This window comes from Muntiacus reevesi, chromosome 3, assembly GCF_963930625.1.
Source record: "Muntiacus reevesi chromosome 3, mMunRee1.1, whole genome shotgun sequence".
Taxonomy (NCBI): Eukaryota; Metazoa; Chordata; class Mammalia; order Artiodactyla; family Cervidae; genus Muntiacus; species Muntiacus reevesi.
This window is the reverse complement of record NC_089251.1, coordinates 146,735,817-146,753,638: the sequence shown is the minus strand read 5'-3', so window position 1 is coordinate 146,753,638 and position 17,822 is coordinate 146,735,817. Positions and strand designations below refer to the sequence as shown.

The window sequence follows — 17,822 nt, the reverse complement described above, 5'->3', positions numbered from 1 at the left end:
TATAGTGTATTCGTTCCTTAGGACAACTGGCCTGGTTTCTTCTTCAACATGTTCGGTTCAGTCCGATTCTTTGCGACCCCATGGACTGCAGCACTCCAGGCTTCCCTGTCCATCACCCACTCCCAGAGCTTGCTCAAAGTCATGTCCATTCAATTGGTGGTGCCATCCAACCATTTCATCCTCTGTCTTTCCTTCTCCTCCTGCCTTCAATCTTTCCCAGCACCAGGGTCTTTTCCAGTGAGTCAGTTCTTCCCATGAGGCAGCCCAAGTATTGGAGATTCAACTTCAGCAGCAGTTGTTCCAATGAATATTTAAGACTGATTTCATTTAGGATGGACTGGTTGGATCTCCTTGAAGTCCAAGGGACTCACAAGAGTCTTCTCCAACATGGCCGTTCAAAAGCATTGACTCTTTGGCGCTCAGCTTGCTTTATGGGCCAGCTCTTACATCCATACATAGACTACTGGAAAAAAACCATAGCTTTAACTAGAGGGACGTTTATTGGCAAAGTAATGTCTCTGCTTTTTTAATATGCTGTCTAGGTTGGTCACAGCGTTTCTTCCAAGGAGCAACCATCTTTTAATTTTGTGGCTGCAGTCACCATCTGCAGTGATTTTGGAGCCCAAGAAAATAACATGTTAATAGCATTAAAAAGGAGGAGTGGGTGAGGAGACTATTTTAGTTTTAAAAAGGTTAAAGAGACAACAAGGACATTAAATGGGAAAAGGCATTTTTTTAAAACCCTGATAAATTTAAAGATGTTAATATTCATTTTGTTATATGTTGGCATTTTGGCTTTGTAAGAAAAACCATTTTAATGCATATTGAAGTATTTAGGGGTAAAATAATGTGTTTGAAATTGGGCTTTAAAATATTCCAGAAAAAATGTGGGAGTGTGGCAAAACGTTCAATGTTTTTAAAGCTCAGTGAGTCAGGTGTATGGGGATGCTAGTAGTATTTTATGTACAAAATTTTAGAAATTTTCACAATAAAATGTATATGTTTATATAAATGAGATAGCAAAATGCTGAAAGTATGTTAAAGAGAGCCTGGGAAAGAGCTTGCAACCATTTGAATTTTTAAAAGGTGTTATAGTGCAGATTTCAAAAATGTAAAAGTAGACCAGAAAGTTAAATTCTAAGTTGTGGACACAGGTGACTTTTATTTTTATGCTTTTCAGTATTTTCCAAATTTTATTTTTTTAAAGGTCTTTCGAGATGGTTTACATCACTACTGACACTTACCAAATAAACGTTATGGTTATTTACTGGGCAAATTAAGAATAATGATAAAACTTTAAAAATAGTTTATATCAAGGTAGCTCTTGATATTTTTTTTTAAAAAGCTGCAATAATTATATCTAAAAGTGTGAGAGAAAGTTATAAAACCCTCTGTTGTCCTTAAGTTCCTCTCTTGCAAAGCCGGACTGAATGTGATAGTCTATCAGCTATTAAAAGTACAGACTGCGGCAGGCATGGTGGGAGCGGAGATACAAAAAAAAAACTACTGTTCCCGGGCTTCAAATCTAGCTGGAAAGCCATTAAAATGTACTACTATAAGACGACCGAAGCGGCGTCACAGGACCTGCAGTACCTGCTAAGAGGCGGGAGAAGGCAGCACAAACGCCCGGCGCCTCGGGCGAGGAACTCAGGACCGCGCCCGAAGATCCCAGCCAATGGTCTCAGCCCGGAGGGAGCCGGGCGATGACGTTCTCGGATCGGGGGAAGAATTTTCCCCGCAGGGCGCTCCCGGAACTTTGCATCTAAAGTGGGACTTGAGCCCTCGAGGGTGGTTGCACTTTAGGCTCCTTCGACCCCGGTGCCGGCGACTCCTCCTGGGGACCTCCGGACCCTCGGACCCTCGGACCCCGCCACCATGGAAGGGGGCGCCGAGCTGCTCTTCTACGTGAACGGCCGCAAGGTGAGCGCGCTCCCGCGCTGCCGGTCTGTCCCGCCGGGTCTCCGGGTGCTGGGGCGCCGGGCCCTGGGCTGCACGCGGTTTGCCGCGCGTCCCACCTGCACCGTAGGAGCAGGGAAGAAAAGCGTTTTCTAGGTCTGTCTGGATCTTTGGGGCCCCGCCTTCCTGATTTTCGTTTCCCCTCTCCTTCCTAGACGCAGGGGCTGATTCCCAAGCCCACCCCACCCCATCAACAGCAAGAGAAATGATTGTTCTTATTCAGCAGGGTCAGTACTCCCGAATCTTCCCCTTGTCAAACCCATCAGCAGACGGGAACGTCTTTCGTTAAGGCCTCGGCTCTTGGGTGCGTTTGGGTAAACGGAGAGCAGTTTGGAGTCAGGACAGGGTCGCAGAGATGGATTCACCAAGACTTCTCATTCCCATCGTCTCCAAAGTTACAGCACTTGGCCGTGCTGAGCCCATGTCCGCTCTGGGACTCCAGGGTCCTCACTGGGTCCCCTGCTGGCGCGGCGGCCATCCTCTCAGAAGCCAAGTTCGCTCCGTAGATCCTCGGGGGCAGTTCCAGCCGTAGCCCGAGGTTTGAAGGCAGCAAAGCCCCCAGAGAATCCTTTAAAAACACCCCCACGCAGGAAGCCACAGACCGCTTACTCTTCATGTTGTCCCAGCACTTTGCAAGGGGGATGCTGAAGCAAGAAAGTGAAAGTGAAGTGAAGTGATCGAGGCTCAGTCGTGTCCGACTCTTTGCGATCCCATGGACTGTATAGTCCATGGAATTCTCCAGGCCAGAATACTGGAGTGGGTAGCCTTTCCCTTCGCCAGGGGATCTTCCCAACCCAGGGGTCGAACCGGGGTCTCCTGCCGTGCAGTTGGATTCTTTACCAACAGAGCTCTCAGGGAAGCCCAAGAAGGTGAAAAGCCTTCCTTAAAAGCAAACAATGGGGCAAGGGCTGCGATACGGGCCTTCAGAGCCCCGGTGATCCCTGTGTCTGGGTCAGGGAGAGCCTGACTTTCCCTGACTGACCCTGGGACTCACCAGGAAGCTGCTGCTGCTGCTAAGTTGCTTCAGTCGTGTCCGACTCTGTGCGACCCCATAGACGGCAGCCCACCAGGCTCCCCCTTCCCTGGGATTCTCCAGGCAAGAACACTGGAGTGGGTTGCCATTTCCTTCTCCAATGAGTGAAAGCGAAAAGTGAAAGTTAAGTCGCTCAGTCCTGTCCGACTGTTAGCCACCCCAGGACTGAGCCCACCAGGTTCCTCCATCCACGGGACCCTCCAGGCAAGAGTACTGGAGCCGGGTGCCATTGCCTTCTCCGCACCAGGAAGCTAAGGAAAGTCAAATATCACGACCTCTCACCTGTGAGGCCTCTTCTAAAGTCCTGAGCTTAATTTTGAATTTGGATTTTGTATCATTTTTCTTAAAGAGGATTTCCCCAAATCATGTAAATTCTAGGTCCTATGTAAAACTTTCCTCTGTACCTGCTGCCTGAGTTCCACACTGGATAAGATGGGTTTGTTTTTCCTGAACTTTACTGAAGGCAGGCCATTAGGATCTCCTCACAGGACTGCTATGAGAGTGAACCATGATAAGGATTGGGGTGGGGGGTGAGTTTGAAGAGGTCCTATGGTGTCATTTTTTTCTTCTTTTGCATAACTGAATGGTGCAGTAGACACAACTGTGGCCTTTTTATTTGGACAAACAAGGATCCAATTCCAGCTCTAACTCCTAGGGAGACACCATAACCTACCCTCAGTTCCTCTGCTAAAAGGAGATAGTACTACTTACTTCACAAATAATGGTAGTGAGTTTTTAAGCCATTGATTTAAGGGCCTTCCCAGGTGGCTCAGTGGTAAAGAATCCGCCTGCTAATGCAGGAGATGGGGATTCAGTTCCTGAGTAGGGGGAGCTCCCCGGGAGGAGGAGATGGCGACCCACTCCAGTATTCTTGCCTGGGAAATCCCATGCACAGAGGAGGCTGGTGGGCTCCAGTCCCTAGGGTCGCAAAGAGTCAGACATGACTGAGCACATACATGCATATGCTGGTTTTCAGCGTCCTCAGGGGACTCAGCAGAGCCCAGAAATGACCAAGTCCCTCTGGGGAGGCAGATGACAGGCATATAAATAAATGGAAATATGTCATGTCAGGCAGTGATAAATGCCAGGATGGAAAGCAAGGCAGAGTGGGGGGACAGAGAATGGATGTGAGCTAGTGCTTTAGGCAGGATGGATGTTTAAGACCGACCGGATGAGAGGCTGACATTTGGGTGGTCACCAGTATGAAGTGAGGAGCAGACATCTGAGGGAAAAGCACTCTACACCAAGGAAATGGAGGTGCAGAAATCCTCAAAGACAAGGATTTCTTCATGTTCAGGGGACAGCAAGGAGACTAGAGGGCCTGGAGATGTGGCCAGGGGCCAGATGACTCGAGCTTTTTAGGTGATGGTAAGGGTTTTGGTTAAAGGAGGAAATAGGTGTTTGAGTCTAGTTTCTTCTCCCCCTCCTCCCTCCCCTGCTCCCAAACAAACTGTAGTGGAATTTTTTAACATAACAGCTAATAATAGTTTGTACTGTATTGATTTTTAAAAACAAATAAGCTGGTTCTTATCTGTGGGTTTGTTTTACCTATGGCCAAACATCCTATGATCCTTTGGAACGTGCCTATTAGAAATACTGATTTTGTTTTTGCAGTTGCGCTGTTAAAAGAAATTATGTCACCCTTTCTCTTTCCTGCCCCTCTCTTCCAAATTCTGTTAGGTTTGTGCCTCAATCCTGGCAACCAAACTTGATTGCCACATGGATAGAATTAGAATAAAGTCCCTGAATCAGAGAGTGAGGGGCTGTTGATAAAAGAGGAAAAAGCCACCAGGAAGAGGGGTCATGAAGTCAAACATAACCTCTGGGATTAGAGTATTGCCCTTGAAAAGCAGCTTTGAAGCCAGTTAGGAGACCGAGTGATGGGACTGCCCTCTGCTCTGTGCTTTTTGTAGCATCCCCCCACATCACTGGGTTCCTCCAGTGGCTCAGAAGGTAAAGAATCTGCCTACAAAGTGGGAGACACAGGTTGGATCCCTATGCCAGCAAGATCTGGAGAAAGGAATGGCAACCCACTTCAGTATTCTTGCTTAGAGAGCTGCATAGACAGAGGAGCCTGGCGGGCGACAGTCCATGGGGTCCCAAAGAGTCAGACACTACTGAGTGACTTACACTTTCATTCCCAAGTCACCAAAATGTGTCATTGGGCAGGGGCTCAGGCTGAGTACGTTGATCAGAGACCTAGTTGCAGAGAGATTTCTGAAATCTTCACCTGTAGCCTCCAGAGTAGGTGACCCAGTTCGCTTATCTGGAGTTGAAGGAGGAAGAGCCCATAAATAAATTATGCCCTAGATGCCACATCACAATGTATCTCAGGAACTGGAACAAGTTGTTCTATGAGGCAGTGAGGTGTAGAGATCAAATATGTGGGCTTTGGAACTAGTTAGGCATGGATTTGAATCCTGTACTCTCTGCTCTGACACTCAGCAGTTTTGTGGCCTCGACCAAGTGTCCTCACTGGTCATCCCCTCCAACCTCTTTCCCAATTCCAAGGCTATGATATCCCACAATACACACCATTTCTGCCCATTTTCCTCTTCTTGGCTTTCCTTTTTTCTGTTCTTTTCCCCTTTTTCTCTCTCCTCCTGATCTCCTTTTTCCTTCCTCTTTCTTCCTCTGTCTTGTGTCTGGCAAGCCCCCCCGCCCCCCCCCCGCCCCCGCCTCACAAGTCATGAGCCCTGCAGAGAGGAAGGCCATTTCTCAACTTTGTGTAATGTGAGCTTGACATCTCCCAAAGAGCCAGTGGAGATACACAGGGACTCGTGCTCCCCTTGTAACATGCAAGGTTTTGCTGAGACAAGAACATGCAATGACCCTGACCTGAGAGCTGGTATCATCTCTTCCAACCAGAATCAGTAAGGATAACTCCCTTCCTCATTGCCTCCCACCCCCCAGCCACCATCTGAATCCATCTGAATCCTGACCTCCCTGTTTCACTCCAAGACCTGCCAAGACAGGGTCCATGCCAGATCCCTGCCCCACTTCCCTCCTCCAAATGTGCCAATCACCAAATCAAGAAAAATAAACACATTTCAAGTCAGTAGTCCTTTGAGCCAGACTCCAATCTCTTGAGACATCTCTTGGAACAAATACGAAAACAAGCAAAATCTGCTCTTCCATTAGTTCCTCATGAAAACACAAATATCTCTCAAGTATAAAATGCTCTTCCTTGTTTCCCAGATCCTATCTCTCCCTTAAAATTGGGCCTCTGTGGATTCACCATCATATGTATGAATTAGGATTAGTTTCAGCCGAAAATAACGCAAACTCAAAACTAAGTAGTTCAAATAAGGTACAAGTCATTTTTACTTTTACATAAAGGATATCTGGAGAGAATTCTGGGCTGGTTCAGAAGCTTCATCTGAGATCCAGGTTGCTTCTCTCTCTTTCCCCTGTTGCCATTAATATGTTGCCTTAGGGTCTGAAGTAACTGCTGGCATTCTAACCATTTCATCTTTATTCCAGGCATCAGGAAGGAAGGAAGCCTGCCAAGAGAGACAACTAAAAGTTTCTGCCACCATTATTGGCTCTTCTCCATTTTTCTTTCTTTTCTTCTTTTTATTATGTCCCAACCTGTGAGATATCATCCCTCCCTCCTTAATGTTCTCATAGCAAATTATACACATCAAGTTATTCATTTAAATTAATTAATATTTATTGCATCCTTATCATATACCCCCAGCACCTAGTTCAGTGTCAGACATGAAGAATAGTGGATGGTGATTTCTCTCAGGATCAAGAGAGGCTTATGCATACACAAATAATTGTGATGTAGGGTAACAGGTTCTGTGAAAGATGTGTGGACATTGACCATGAGAGCACAGAGGAGGATGGCTGCTTGGAGCAGAGAGTGGAAGGCAAATGTTAGATGGTTTCACAGCCCACAGGAGAGAACATCTGAGCAGGGCTTCTAATGGCATACAAGATTCTCACAAGTAGAGAAGAGAGGAAGGACTTTCAGGGCAGTGGGAATCCTATAAGCCAAAGATAAAAAAGTCCCTTCACTACTAGGACCAGCCACTTCTGGTTACAGTTCATGTGACCAGAGTTCAAGGTGCATGGGTTGGATGGCAGATGATGGAAAGTTTATCAAAGAAGTCTTGTAGCTATGGGAAGGAGTTTGAATTTCTTCTCCTATTGCAGGAGCTGGTAGAAATTCATTGAAGAACCACTCAGTGTATTTCTTAAATATGCACGTTTTCTGATTCTCTCTTCTGGAAATCCTGATCTGATAAGGGTTTCAATTTAGCAAACACCCTGAGTGACTCAGGAATTCCCAGCACAGCAGCGTGGCAGCCAGGAGTCAATGTTGGATTTAGGCAGACACAGGAGATGAGCCGATTTGGATTTTAGAGAAGTCACTCTGGTAGTGGTATAGAGGGTGGCATCCTGGGTACCAAGAATGCGGGCAGGAGACCTGTTAGGCAGCTGTTATCATTGTTCAGGCTGGAGGTAATAAGAGTGGGTTTCAGGGAGTGACAGGAGAAGTGAAGGGTGTTTAGAGAATTGTTCTGGAAGTGTACATGGCCATGACTTGGTGATGCTGATTGTGGTGGATTGAAGGAAGGGAAACATAGAAAATAGCACAGGCTTTTTAAGCTTGACTGACCTAGGAGATGGTGGGTCTATTAAACAAGTTCAGGAAAAGAAGGGAAGAAGTAAGTTTGGGAAATAAAATATAGAATTCCATCTGAGGGCCAATTAAGTTGGGGATACCTGAGGGCACTTCACAGTTTTCTTGTATTGCAGCATGTGTGTACACACACACACACACACACACACACACACACACACATCATTTCATCCATATTATATTGCAGTTTCCTCTAGGGTACAGATCCAACCTTGGTAATTGGCACCTGCCTCACTTTGCCCGGCCTATGGCCACTTAGAATTGAGGGTTAGGATGCATCTATAGAATAAGATGCATTTCACCTACTTTCCAGTAGGGAAAATTGGTATAACATGGGTGAAAGATGAACTCTAGTTCTGAAATTGTGAAGAAAACCATGCTTCTATTTATGAATTTAAACGAAATCCAAGTTTGCAATTCAGAAAGGGAAAACATGATCACTTTGGAAAACATAACCAATCATGACATTTCAATCATGCCATCCATTAGATGCTGCTGTTTTAACTGCCATGCTGCTAGACTGCCCACACAAACTTGCTCCTTATGTGTGCCTTTGCTTGCACATATTTGTATCAATTGGCATATGCATTTTATCTTCTCTTTTGTCCCTTAGATTTGGGAGGAATGGATGGTTGTGATCTCTTTCTGGAAACTGTAATTCTTTGAATATGATAAACAAACAAGTCTTTAAAAAAGAAAAAGCCTGTATCAACTTCTCAGAGGTCCAGAAGACCTCCCCCACCTCTCTGTCTGCTGTTTTCAGCTCTGCTGTTATCTTTTCCCTCACTTGCTTCAGACTTTGTAGAAGTTGGAGAGAAGTCGCTAGTGTTTTGTTACTGGACACAACCACTGCCTTAGAGAGCAGCGATAGTTCAGCACCACGGACAGTAGCAATGTCGTGGTGGGGCTCAAGATTTAGACTATACGCTTAAGAGAGATGACTTGTATATCACAGGTGTTCCACAAACATTATGCCAAGTTGAGAATATAAGGGTTAGTTAATATGAATCTTCATGAAATTAGCATGAGCCTCCCATGTAAATATTCTAACTGTCCTAAATTTGTGTGTTAATCTCTTATTTTCTCTTGGTACAGGTGATAGAGAAAAATGCTGATCCTGAAACAATGTTATTGCCATATCTGAGGAAGAAGCGTATCCTTTGCTTTGAGTTGTGTATGTGTATGTGTGTATAACCCTGATATCTTCATCAAGTGATATTTTAATTATCTTTTTAGAGCCACACTGAGTCATATCCCCTACTGTGAGAAAGTCCTACACCTGAGTTTTGTAGACAGCGCACAGTTGTGCTCATCAGAGAATCAAGTTCTTTCTAATTTCTGTTTTGGCATTAAATATATTGGGTAAAATGGAGAATAGCAATAGGAATTAAAGCAACAGATGCTGACATAGCTTAATTTAGCATCCATTAGAATTAAGAGTCACAGTATTTCTCGTCTAACTTCAAGGACTAATCATCATGCCCATTAGGAAAAGAGAGCACAGAAATCTCCTAAAGTGGAAGTGAAAGAACAATGGAGAGATTAAACCTGAAAATGTTACCTTGAAAAAACTTCCTAAGTAAAAATCATCTAAGGAATGGATTCTTATCCTGCTGTTCATGAACTCCAGTGGGCTTCCAGCAGTCTGTGAACCCCACTACATTGTATGCAAACTTGTGAGACAATGGGAATTTGTACTTTTTTCCCCAGAGAAAGTGAAATTCCCCAGAGAGCACAAAACTCAAACAAAAACATAATAACAATTTTCTGGAAGTCATTCAAGGTTTTGGGGCATAAAAGTAATGAATACTAATTTCCTGGTTACCCATGGTACCAGTGTAATGTTTAAAATTTGTTTCATTTGTGAGTGACAGAAAATCCCAATAGCAGTAAATAAGATAGAAGTTTGTTTCTTTCTCATTGTGTTATTTCAGGTTCTCTGGGAAGCAGGCACCAAAAAATGAGATTAAATATGCAAGAGTTTTATTAGGAAAGATGCCTGAGTGAAATAGAGGGGCAGTCAGAGAAGATTTAGACTTGGAACAAAGAGAGAGAAGGCGGAGTAGAGGAGTCTCAGGCTGAATGTAACCCAAGGCAGATTCATCAAAGCCACTGAGGGTGGTTGACAAGGACTCCCACACATCTCCATAGCTCAGGGCCACTAGTGGGAAACAGCCCATGGGAGTCATGACCTTGATGAACAGTGGGGTGATAGATATCAAAGTGCAGCAGCTGGGTCTCTTGGTCAGTTTTCTTCTATGTTGGAGGAAGTCTCTATGTTGAGGCACATTCTCATGGCTGTGATACTTACATAAAGGAATCCTAAATGTAGGTCAATCCAGGCCAACAAAGCAATGTCACAAACTTACCAGGGGCCAAGGTCTTTCTGTCTTGCTGCTTCACCCTCCTCAGCGTGAAGCTTTCTCCTCATGGTCATAGATGACTGACTGAGGTCCCGCCATCATATCTGAATTCCAGCACAAAAGTAGATGTAAGGGATGAGGGAGGGGCAACCCTCTCCCTTTGAGGGTCTTTCCTTCCTGGAAGTTGTACAGAGCATTTATGCCTCTATTTCTGAGGTCAGCATTGTTAATGACCCCACCAAGCGTCAGAGGAGGATGGGAAAATGTACCTTTTTTGTTCCAGGCAACCACATGTGTAGCTCAAAATTTAGTATTTCTATTACCAAGAAGGAATAAGAGAAAAGATATGGGGAAACAACTAGCAGTTTCTGCCACTGAGAAACAGAGAAATATAGCAAATGTGGATAACATGGCACAAATATTCTAAGAATTAATTACACTTTGACATTTTTCTTTATACGTCATCCAAGACACACATAAGGGAAGAACAGATATGCGAGGTACTCATACCTACAAATCCTCAAGGCCATTGATATGTCTAGACTCTTCCTTTTTTTAAGTTTGGCCCTCTTTTTGGCAACCTGAGGTCCAGTTGTTTTAAAAAGGAAGAGACTAGACATAACACACAAATGGGGGACTTTCCTGGCCGTCCAGTGGTTAAGACGCCACGCTTCCACTGCAGAGGGCACAGCTTCAGTCCCTGGTTGGGGAACTGAGATCCGTGTGCCCTGGAGTGCAGCAAAAAAGCCAAACAAACAAAAATAGAACAAATCACATACACACAAATGAAAATCAAGAATGCATAAGATTATAGATAGTAGCAACTAAGATATACATACATTATTTGATTAATAAGTATCAAACTTAACTGTACATTTAAGAATGTTTGATGGTGTTGTCTCCTAAGGTCAGAGCTATTTTACAAAGAAAATTTTGGAAGACACATTATCTTTAACTAGGCTTTTCCAGTCCGACTCACAGGAACTAAATATGGCTGTGGAGGGGGAGGCTGTGGCGCCTGCACAGTGATGATATCAAGATATAACCCCACTACCAAGAAGATAAGGTACGTTGCTGCAAAGTCCACATGCAGTTGAATTTTTGTAGCTTTCAACTTTGCTGTTTTCCTTCCTTTGGTAAATATGCGTGGAGCACCTGCTATGTGACAGGAAGTGTGGTAAACGCTGGGAATGTAGTGGTGGGCATCAAACCATTCAGATTCCAGCACAAATGTTCCCTCTCAGCCCTCCCCCACACCACGCCCCATTTCACCTCTGCAGCTCTTTGCTCCCTTACTGATGTGTTCGTGACACTTCTCAGCATGTGTGTGCTCTGTGTAAGTATTGTCCAAGTACACATGCATTGTCCATCGTCCCTCGGTGAGAATACACTACACGGGCAGGGATTTTATCTGTCTTGCCCACCAATCAATCCCACTGCCTGGTCACTCTGCCTAGCATATAGTAGGCACTCAGTGTTTACATAAGTGAATAATATCCTTCTAAGGTCTTCCCTGGAGCTTAAACTATGGTAAAGAACCTGCCTGCAATGCAGGAGACCCAGGTTTGATCCCTGGGTCAGGAAGATCCTCTGGAGAAGGGAATGGGAATACACTCCAGTATTCTTGCCTGGAGAATGCCATGGACAGAGGAGTCTGGCGGGCTACAGTTCATGGGGTCGCAAAGAGTCAGACATGACTGAGTGACTAACACTACTACTACTAATATCCTTCCAGTCTTTCTTTTGTGTATATATTTATGGAAGCATACTGATGATGCTGTGAAAGTGCTGCACTCAATATGACAGCAAATCTGGAAAACTCAGTAGTGGCCACAGGACTGGAAAAGGTCAGTTTTCATTCCAATCCCAAAGAAAGGCAACGCCAAAGAATGCTCAAACTACTGCACAATTGCACTCATCTCACAGCTAGTAAAGTGATGCTTAAAATTCTCCAAGCCAGGCTTCAGCAATACGTGAACCGTGAACTTCCAGATGTTCAAGCTGGTTTTAGAAAGGCAGAGGAAGCAGAGATCAAATTGCCAACATCTGCTGGATCATCGAAAAAGCAAGAGAGTTCCAGAAAAACATCTATTTCTGCTTTATTGACTATGCCAAAGCCTTCGACTGTGTGGATCACAATAAACTGTGGAAAATTCTGAAAGAGATGGGAATGCCAGACCACCTGACCTGCCTCTTGAGAAACCTGTATGCAGGTCAGGAAGCAACAGTTAGAACTGGACATGGATCAACAGACTGGTTCTAAATAGGGAAAGGAGTACATCAAGGCTGTATATTGTCACCCTGCTTATTTAACTTATATGCAGAGTACATAATGAGAAATGCTGAGCTTGATGAAGCACAAACTGGAATCAAGATACCAGGAGAAATATCAATAACCTCAGATATGCAGATGACACCACCCTTATGGCGGAAAATGAAGAAAAACTAAAGAGCCTCTTGATGAAAGATAAAGAGGAGAGTGAAAAAGTTGGCTTAAAGCCCAACATTCAGAAAACTAAGATCATGGCATCTGGTCCCATTACTTCATGGCAAATAGATGGGGAAACAGTGGTAACAGTGGCTGACTTTATTTTTCTGGACTCCAAAATCACTGCAGATGGTGATTGCAGCCATGAAATTAAAAGGTGCTTACTCCTTGGAAGGAAAGTTATGACCAACCTAGACAGCGTATTAAAAAGCAGACATCATTTTGTCAACATAGGTCTGTCTAGTCAAGGCTATGGTTTTCCCAGTGGTCATGTATGGATGTAAGAGTTGGACTATAAAGAAAGCCGAGTGCTGAAGAATTGATGCTTTTGAAGTGTGGTGTTGGAGAAGACTCTTGAGAGTCCCTTGGACTGCAAGGAGATTCGACCAATCCCTCCGAAAGGAGATCAGTCCTGGCTGTTCATTGGAAGGACTGATGTTGAAGCTGAAACTCCAGTACTTTGGCCACCTGATGCAAAGAGCTGACTTATTTGAAAAGACCCTGATGCTAGGAAAGGTTGAGGGCAGGAGAAGGGGACAACAGATGGTTGGATGGCATCACCAACTCAATGGACATGGGTTTGGGTGGACTCCGGCAGTTGGTGTTGGACAGGGAGGCCTGGTATGCTGCAATTCATGGGGTCACACACAGTTGGACACGACTGAGTGACTGAACTGAACTGAACTGAACTACATGTACAGTTTAGAAACTTCCATTGGCAAACTTCTTATGAATATCTTTTCAAAATAATAAATATAATTTTAATGGCTATATATGTGCTACCGTATATATCACCATCACCAAAAGGTGCTGACTTAGATTACTGTTTGGTTTTCACTATTATAAAGGAGTGTATCAGTGAGCACTCATATATCTATATATGTTTATATTTATGTTTGTGATGATTTCTTGATGATAGATCCATAGAAGTGGAATTGGAGGGTAAAAGGGTGAGTGCATCTTTAAATTTTTATGGCTTCCAGCAAGATTCCTCTCAGAGCAGTTCTATCAATTTGCATTCTTTTCAGCAGTCTATGAATCCATTTTCCCAAACCTTTGCATTCTTAGCGCATTACAATTTTTAAAAATCTTTGTCATTTTCTTTGATAAAAATGATTTCTCGTTGCTTAATTTGAAACTCTCTTGATTGTTATTGAGGTTGAACGTTTGTTTCACGTATTTGTTGGCCATCTGTAATTTTGTTTGGTAAAATGAGGACATTTTAGGAGTCTTTTTGAGTTAGACATTTTCTAGCCGTAGATTTGTGGGACTGAGGAGTTCTGAGTTCCACACTCTGTTTCTTCTCTGAGGCAAAATATCAAATTAACTTTCTTGCCCAAGCAACCCCTGGCCTGGCATTCTTGGAAGATGGAATATGCTCCAAGTGATTGTCACATGTGGCTAGAGAAACGAATGTCAGCCCCTCCTTCAAGAGAAAAAAAAAACAGAGTTAGTGGAAACTATTCTGGAGTTAGAATTGGAAGCCTGATTTGAATACCATCTGACACTCCAGCTGTGATCCTGAGCAACTCGCTCTGACCCTCAGAGTCTTCTTCTACAAAATGGCCATGAACTAAGGGCAAAGTGTCTAGGCCAAACTTGGGATATCTTATAAATCCTGCCTTATTGGAGGAGCTGCTTTCCCACTAGGTACAATGTAGTTTGTGCTTCTCTTTTTCATATGAAGACATTATCCAGCCAACGCCTGTCTGACACCCATCTGTTCTCTGTATGGGGCTGCTGTCACCACAGTAGAAGGCATCGGAAGCACCAGGACCAGGATTCATCCTGTCCAGGTGAGAGAGGGCCTCTTCATCACGGGGTTTCTGTGCTTCGGAAATCGAAAATCACTCGAGGAGTTTCTGACATTAACCCTGCTACCTGCTCACAGCCCACAGATGACATAAGGGTGGGGGGCAGGAATGAAACTTGGGACATGTGACTGACTTGTTAGAAAAATACTTTTTAAGACTAGAGAACTCTTTCCTAAAAAGAAAAAAAACAAAGAAAACTTGACATCACTGGGTTGTTTTCTATATTCTAGTTAAATGAGACCTGCCCATTTTATATCTTCCAAACTTATATAGAAAAGAGAGCCGTCTATGCATTGGGGGATAAAATCTTGTTATTTTTTTTTCTATAAAGGGAAGTGTAACATGATTTTAAAATTGAATGAAAATCTCAGCTACCAAAAAGATTTGTTGAACTTAGGACTTATTTGGAAGCTATGTAATGGTAGCTGTCAATGAATTGTAAGGCTTTTCTCCTAAGGAAGCTCCTTGTTAGAACTTTGCCTGAAGTGAAAGGACACCTCAGATTCCTGACTCTTTCAATTATTTATATGCTGCCCAGAAAGATGCTGTTGCTACTTGTTTTTGTCTAAGATAATGAGTACCACTTAAGAGGAGAGGAGAAAGATAGGCACAGCGCAGAAAATGGGCAAGCTTCATATTCTTCAGGCAATCTTGGCTGCGGTTTATTTTCTAGGAAACCCTGCTACCTAGAGGGAGCAGATTCTGCCTGAATGTGCTTGTGAGACTTGGCTGCTCGGAGGCGTGAAAACGCCCCGTCCTTTAGTGCCCACTGCCCAGTTCCTGGCAGCGGGGTCGCCAGACAGCGGCTTCCAAAATGGGCTCAAGCTGTTGACGTTAGACTCGAAAGAGAACAGGCTGGGGTGGGAGGCAGGGAGATTTGGAAGAAAAATCAAGGCAATCTTTCCTTCTTGATTGTTGTTTGGATTAATGATGGCGCTTTGTAAACAAATTCCTGCATGCTAAAGCACTAGGGCTATATGCTCAGTCGCTCGGTCATGTCCAACTCTTTGCAACCCCGTGGACTGTAGCCCGCCAGGCTTCTCTGTCCATGGGATTATCCCGGCAAGAATGCTGGAGTGGGTTGCCATTTCCTTCTCCAGTTAGGGCTTTACTGGACAGATAAAGACACTCAGGAAATACTTGAAGTTTTTTTCAACATGAAGATAATTCAGTTATCTGAAGAACTTCCTTTATCTCAGAAATTCCCCTTCTGGACTACAGGTTGAAATACTCAGGAATCTTTTAAAAATATGTGTCTTTGACTCACCCCCAGAGATTGTTTGGGGTGCTGCTTGGACCTTGGAGAGTTTAAAGCTTCCCCCTGCAATTCTGAAGGCTGAGAACTTTTGAATGAAGCTCAAAAAGCTGATGAGGATCAGTCATCATGGCTACCCCAGTCCAAGAAAGGGAGAGATAGCAAAGCTGAGAAGGATTTTCTGGGGCCTCTTCTCCAACTTTAATGTGCCTGTGAATTACTCAGGGATCTTGTTTGAATGCAGGTTCTGATTCAGTAGGTCCGGGGTCGGGCCCAAGATTCTACGTTTTACTGTTTCTGTGCTTGCAGGAGAGGATTGCCAAGTGTCATGGTACACAGTGTGGTTTCTGCACCCCGGGCATGGTGATGTCCATGTACACGCTACTGAGGAACCATCCGGAGCCCACCCTGAGTCAGCTAAACGATGCTCTTGGCGGTAGGTTATATGTGTGTGTGCTTTAACTTCTAGTTTCTAAGTGATGGTGCTGATACTAGCTGTTAAACACTTACCAAGTGGCACACACTGCATTAAATGCTGTATAAACAGAACTTCATTTACTCTTTACGATAACTTTATAAGGTAGGCACTATTAGTATCTTCCATTTCACAGATGGAGAAACTGAGGTTTAGAGAGAGTAATTTACTAAAAATTATACCACCAATAAGTGGAGGAGTTAGTTTGTTCAAATCAGGTTTCAGACAAGACCCACACACTGCACTTGGCTGAGACATTTCTCAAGTCTCTCTTAATCTATATGGGTCTCCTCCTTGCTTATTGTTTGCTTATTTTAATAGTAATTACAACACCAGTTTATTCATTTACCCTCCAAGGAATTCAGTTATCTCCAGTTCTTTCCTACTGGGGTGAGTGCTCTCAGAGGTACTAGCAGAGGGCTCCTAATGAATGCAACATGAAATCAAAGAAACTGACATCTTCTGGTGATGCTTATTTCAAAGAACTGCCTTTATTTGGAGCTAGTTTATCAAATTCAGGAACTCAATGTGTGTGTGGAGCTGGTGCTGCGTCTTAGAGGAGTCTTCATTATCAAGATTCTGAACAATTCCGGGAAGCCTGGCATACTGCAGTCCATGGGGTTGCAAAGAGTCAGACATGACTGAGCAACTGAACTGACTGAACAATTCTAAAGAATAAGAGCCTTCCAAATGCTATTTCGGGTGATATCCTCCATGGCTGTCTGTCTCCTGTCTCCCAGGGACTTTATTTCTCTGCTGTATTTCATGGGCCTAAAGCTCATGTGCTAATTCCTCTGCTGAAGTGTTCCAGGGAACACAAGACTAAACAGAAGTAAAAAGGGGAGATGGTGCAGAAGACACAGACTGGACTTATTTGGCCTTTGGTCTTTGGCCTTATTTCCCTTAGGTGGTATTATGCATTTGATCTCATGGCTATTTATGATGTAAACAAGTGACAAGAGGTTCTCAAGTTTTAGGGTGCTTGTGACTTACACAGGAATTTGTTAAGAATGAAGATTCCCGGGATCCAGCCCCAGAGAGGTTGCTTCAGTGGCTTTGTTTTTTGAATCGGTGCCAGATGTAGGGGTTGGAGGAGAACATGGGAAATGGACCACTGTAGAGAAATGCTGGTCTAATGATTTATTGTAAATAAATTGTGTACCCATTGCTTCTAAAGCTTAAATATTGCCTTTGCTTCTGTACAATACCCTTGATGTTTTTAGCAACTGAAGCTTAGCTCTCTCTTTTTAAAAAAATATCATAATTTAGCTTTTTTACATTGTCTTTTACTGATATTGAAAACCAAAATTTTTAATTGAAGTATAGTCAATTTACAATATTGTGTTAGTTTCAGGTGTATAGCATAGTAAGTATTTTTGCAGAGTATATTCTCTCATAGGTTAATATAAGAAAATGTTATTCTGTAAGTCTTTATTGCTTCTGTATTTTATATATTATTGTTTGTCTTTGTTAATCCCATACTTGTAATTTATCCCTCCCACTTTCCTCTCCCTATTGTAATCACAAGTTTGTTTTCCATGTCCATGAGTCTGTCTCTGCTTTGTATATACATTCCTTTGTATTATTTTCTATTATTCCACATATAAGTTATATTGTATAGTATTTGTCTTTGACTTATTTCACTAAGCATATTATTCTTTAGGTCCATCCACATTGCTACAAATAGCAGTATTTCATTATTTTTTATGACTCAGTAATAATCCAACACACACACACACAGTCACACACACCACACCTTCTTTTTAACACCACATCTTCTTAATCTA

The 17,822-nt window shown here is 43.4% G+C and overlaps 1 protein-coding gene across 1 annotated transcript in view; it reads left to right on the top strand.

Moving 5' to 3' along the window:
* Positions 1 to 1,610: 1,610 nt before the first annotated feature.
* LOC136165015 (aldehyde oxidase 1) overlaps positions 1,611 to 17,822 on the top strand; it is a 70,959-nt gene continuing 54,747 nt past the window's right edge. Inside the window, exons 1-5 of the mRNA XM_065930865.1 lie at positions 1,611 to 1,920; positions 8,736 to 8,793; positions 10,973 to 11,069; positions 14,179 to 14,287; positions 15,870 to 15,996. Of these exons, the coding sequence (XP_065786937.1) occupies positions 1,876 to 1,920; positions 8,736 to 8,793; positions 10,973 to 11,069; positions 14,179 to 14,287; positions 15,870 to 15,996 (436 nt within the window). The 5' untranslated portion in view covers positions 1,611 to 1,875. The remainder of the gene's footprint in view (positions 1,921 to 8,735; positions 8,794 to 10,972; positions 11,070 to 14,178; positions 14,288 to 15,869; positions 15,997 to 17,822) is intronic.